Source organism: Hippoglossus stenolepis, chromosome 11 (assembly GCF_022539355.2).
Source record: "Hippoglossus stenolepis isolate QCI-W04-F060 chromosome 11, HSTE1.2, whole genome shotgun sequence".
Classification (NCBI taxonomy): domain Eukaryota; kingdom Metazoa; phylum Chordata; class Actinopteri; order Pleuronectiformes; family Pleuronectidae; genus Hippoglossus; species Hippoglossus stenolepis.
The window spans coordinates 25399975-25404974 of record NC_061493.1 but is presented as its reverse complement, the minus strand read 5'-3'; the positions used below and the strand labels follow the sequence as shown (position 1 = coordinate 25404974).

Sequence of the window (5000 nt, the reverse complement as noted above, 5' to 3'; positions counted from 1 at the left end):
GTTTTAAAGTGCCGCACTCCTCTCAGATTCAAACCACATTGTTTTAGCAGCACACGATGGTATTTCCTCTTGGTCGGGCTGCTCGGGGCTGCTGGGTGGAGCACCAGGGGAACGCGGGTGCCTTGCCAAGCAGCACTGCAGCTGACTCTCTGCAGCACGTGGAAATACCTCGGCTGCTCTCTCAATGCCATGCAGGCAAGAGAGAGGCCGCGGTATTTTGGAAAGATCCCCAGTCGTTAGGTCCCGGAGGGTGGAAGGGTGCACTGGTCGACGTTCCCAGCCTCCGTCTTTCAACTGGAATAAAATGCTAGTGAAGTTTTGGCAAAATCCGGCTTGTGAGGAGCCATCGAGTCAGTTCGTGACACAGTTTTGGATCAAATGGCTTCAGTAGCATCACAGCTGCAAACACAGAAACTTTTAACCTTTTGGGCCAAGAAAGAAATGATGTATAAATCAGTATTGTATCCTATAAGTAATTATTTGTTGATACGCTCACCTGGACTTCCAGGTTAAAACTGGATTAGATTGCCATGTGGCATTACTAACCCTGGAAACTGAGCTTTCAACTAAGCAAAGAGATCGAGCTGTTTTCAGACATGACCGGGACAGATTGTCTGGACATTGCCCAGAGACGCCTTTCACATGTGAAGCAGCAGCAGCAGGTTGTCGGGTCCGACTCCTTCACGCCAACAGGAACATGTGGGGAACGTCCAGGCGAGGGGCGGAGCCTGTAGAGCAGCAGGAGGCCGGACATGACGTATAAACTCTGTTGTTTCCACCAGAAGCTCTGGAATCTCCTCGTCTTTCCAAGTTGACGTCTTCGTCTTCTAGGTGCACGGCTCCTCTTCTTCATCCTGAGATGTTTGTGTTCTTCCAGTTTCACGTCCGTCACGTGTTAGAAACCTCGTCAACTCGTCCACTCGCTCACTGGGAAGCTTCCACACATTTTTCTGTCTTCTCACTTGGACTCACTCGCACTTTTAATCGCAATAGATTTGTAATTTTCAGTAGCAATAAACCTGCAGGTTTGATGCAGACAAGAAGCCGCCCTGCATCAGTCGAATGCCTCCTCTGATGACACAAACTGACACTTGACTGATCCTCATGGCTCGCATTACTACCCAGAATGCCATTTGGCAGCGAGCAGCAGTTTAGCGTTGGCCCAGTGATCTCTGGCTTGAGGTACTTTATTTCCCATGAGCAGGGGGGTGGGGAAGTCGGCCATATCTGGGAGCTGGGTGTGAGAAACTAATACGGTGGTTTTACACAGCCACTGGATTATGCCCTTGTCTTGTCTTTATAAATATGAATATAATCTACTGGGATTAAGATCATTCTAGTCCAGCTACAGCACAGAGATTTAGTTTCTATTATTGTGGCTAATGTTTTTGGTTTTTGTTCCAACAGCAAAATATTCCAGAGCTGAGAGAGAAACCGGCGACGATCGTCTCACAGACTCGTTTTTCTAACCGCCGGTGCAACTCTCACTCTGCACGACTGTAGATCAGTTTAACCTGCACGTATTTTAGACTTTATTTATCCAGACAAAACTAACTGAGCACACATGTTCCTTCAGAGCAACGCCCTGTACGTAGCTGTTCCTGCTGGAGGCCACTGAGCTTCTCCAATGGAGCAAATGAGGCTGTGTTTATTGTTAGAAGAAAAGACTGTGGAGGGGACGGTAGCTGCAGAGAGTCTCTCTCTCTCTCTCTCTCTCTCTCTCTCTCTCTCTCTCTCTCTCTCTCTCTCTCTCTCTCTCTCTTCTCTCTCTCTCTCTCTCTCTCTCTCTCTCTCTCTCTCTCTCTCTCTCTCTCTCTCTCTCTCTCTTTCTTATGAGCCATTCGCAGTTTCACTGTCCACCGTGTGTACTTAGACTTGCATGGCTTAATCTTTGAGACAAGCATATGCTACTGGCAGGATCAACCAGGTCTCTCTCTCTCTCTCTCTCTCTCTCTCTCTCTCTCTCTCTCTCTCTCTCTCTCTCTCTCTCTCTCGCTCTCTCTCTCTCTCTCTCCTGCATATTTGAACTTTAATCTTTAGTTTCCTCAACTCGCAGCAACTAATCGTCACATTTTGTGACTTTCTCGTTTTCGGTTTGTTCAGTCCGACAGCGTGCTGGTCTCGATGGCTGCAGTATAGGTGATAAACCCCGCCTCCTCCATGTTAGGGAATGAGACATGGGCCAAGTCTACGTCCATTTTTATAGACAATCTTATGATTGACAGCTGAGACTTATTCGGGATTGGTTGAGCCTATGTATCGAGGTCACCTCAATGAATGGCGCCATTGCCACAAGATGACAGCGTTTGCATTCGGATAGTTTCTGTACAGTGGGAGGAAGTGGAAACCTGACGTCCATCTTCATTTACGCTCATGGTGTAGACCTGTACCTTCTACATCGACACCGTCAGTTATACGTTGAACACGTGTGCAGCCAAAAAAAAACGTCCCTTGTTTCAGTGTTAGCGTGAATGACGTGTCTGACAAAGACGTGCGCCGCGAACTCAAAACTGAGCAAAAACACGGTGGAGTTCAACAGGTCGGTCCTCAGCTCTGCAGCTTCTGGGACCTGACAAAGCGTCACACTGTGCACTGCAGTGTGTGCACTGAGGGAAGGCTGCCGCTCAGGAAGGCTGGAGCTGCTGCACTGCACCGCTCTGTGCCGTGTTGTACATTTCCTGGCTCTCGCAGCTGCTCAGCCGCTCAGTTTCCCCCCCCTGAGATCACAGTCAGCTATACACCGAGAGCCAAAGTCCGGGTCACCACTTCCTCCTCCTCCTCCGTCTCTCCAGATTGCAGCTGGCGGATGTAATTGAATTAAGGAGGAAGCCTTTTCTTTTGGCTGCGGACGCATTGGAAAGATGGACGTGATGTATACGAGCGCGTACCTGTTGCCGTTTTTATCTCTGCAGTAGGTGGGTTGCGACCGATTCTGCTGGGAATCGTACACATTCAAAAAGCTTTCAAATGTGTATGAGTCTTGATATCTTCGTGGAAAAGGTCTGTAGAACATTTATGCTGCACATGTGGGAGCCGCTCAGCACAACAGCTGTCTGTCAGCCAACTCCACATCTGCCAAAGACGTCAGGATTCAGGGGACAGGGCTCCCTCTTCGCTTCTCCTGTCAAAACCTCTCAGTCTTATACGTCGAGGTCCAACTCTTGATACTGAAGAGCAAATAAAAGCGTGTGCTCCTCCCACATCACTTTTATGTTTGAAATAACCCCCTCGCTTCTAAGTGTCATTTGCTCACCTGACGTTTTTGTTAGATCTCGTAGTTCAACAGCAAGGACACCGGAAGTGAAGGTGCTGAGGGGGCTGCAGCACCCCTACTGGTAAGGGTTAGCAACTGTAAGACAAAAAAGTTTTCTAAAAATCAATTAAAGAAACTTTCATTTGATCTTCAACAGTTATATTTTGAGGGTAGAATAGTAGCAGGCTTAACATCAACCTCATTTTTATTTTAAAATATTTGATTTCATTTAGTAACATTCAGTGTATTTTGTGTGGAGCCTATTTCATCACAAATTCACAAATAACAAACTCCCGTCTTAGTTGTGCTCGGTGATGGATCTGTGATCATTCCGGCAAAAGTGTGTCAGCGGAGGAGCAGGCGGGTTCAGATTTCAGTCTTTGGTCTTCTGCTCTGATGCTGACCTCTGACCTTCCCGTGGAGTGCTGTAGTAGAATTTTACAGCGTAGATGAGACTTGTTATATATATTACATATCCTTTTGTATTATTATGACATTTACTGCTTGTTTTTATATTGATTATAAATGATAGATGTGTAAGTCCGGGAGAGAACGTCTTTGTTTCCAAAAAGTTTTCAAACTGAAAAGTGTTTTTTCATTTATCTCTGGTCCATTTTTTAAAAAGGCGACAAGACGAGTGACCAATGGTTGCTTAACAAAGTGGTAAAAGTTATCATCCAACTTGTGAGGCTTTCTCCTTCTGCATTTTAACCATCTCGTGGTTAGTGAGACTTTATTTTCATCACTGTTTTGTAAAACTACTGTGAACTGTCGTGTCAGTGGAGACGAGAGGAACCGCTGTAAAGGAGAGTTGAACTCCTTTGTGTGATTTATGCCTTTGTCAGTAGTTTAACCGTCTCGGTCTCAGCCCTCAAGGTAAATATCACCTGACTGACGTCTCCACCTGAAGCACAGGTGCACACTGTGTGTGTGTGTGTGTGGGGGGGGCTTATATCTTTGTGAGGACTAGTTTGAGCATAGATAACATAGGTTCTGGCCGGTCCTCAGTGTTTGAGGGTTAAAAAGTGATTTCAGGGTTTGAATTAGGATTAGTCACAGAGTTGTGATGGTTAAAGTTGGAGCAGGGGACAAAAGAAGTGTGTTGTGTGCGTGCGTGTGCGCGTGTGTGTGCGTGTGGCGCGTGCGTGTGCGTGTGTGTGTTGGTATGATAGGACCTCAGCAGTATTGAATATCAAAGGTTATCCTGTTCTATTTTTGGAATCTCTTCTGTAGGCAAATTTTTACTGGCTGCAGGATCCTGGTCCGTTGATAATGCATGCATGTGCACACACACACACACACACACACACACACACACACACACACAACGTGCACACGCAAAGGTTTCTCGGTTCTATTTTGAGATTCATCTCAGCAGGCAAATTTCTATTGGTTACAGGATCTAGTCTTGTTTGGACCACACACACACACACACACACACACACACATACACATTCATTTGACTGAACCCCATATACCATCCCCCCACTGCGCCCAAACAATCACAATAGCATCAATTATAGATTAATCCCCAGTGAAAATAGTCCCCATCAAATGCACTGTTTCCTCCTGTTTGTTGTTTATCTTTGACAAAGAAAACTCGTTTTAATTCATGAATGATCAGAAAACTATCACATCCCCAGGCTGTCGTTGGCTTTTGAAATGATTCCTACATTTATGACTTTCTGCCTCAAGAAATTAGATCAATGTGAACTAAAATAAAAGCACTTGTTAATTGCTGAGGACA

General features: G+C 46.0%; 1 protein-coding gene across 2 annotated transcripts in view; it reads left to right on the top strand.

Annotated features, from left to right (window-relative positions):
- Window positions 1-2972, top strand: part of LOC118117650 (transmembrane protein 71-like) — a 22364-nt gene extending 19392 nt beyond the window's left edge. The window contains exon 4 of one of the 2 annotated variants that reach the window (XM_047341926.1): window positions 2570-2972. In XM_047341926.1, coding sequence (XP_047197882.1) covers window positions 2570-2812 — 243 coding nt within the window. In that variant the 3' untranslated portion in view covers window positions 2813-2972. The remainder of the gene's footprint in view (window positions 1-2569) is intronic. The other variant, XM_047341927.1, reaches the window with a different exon arrangement.
- The last annotated feature ends 2028 nt before the right edge of the window (window positions 2973-5000 follow it).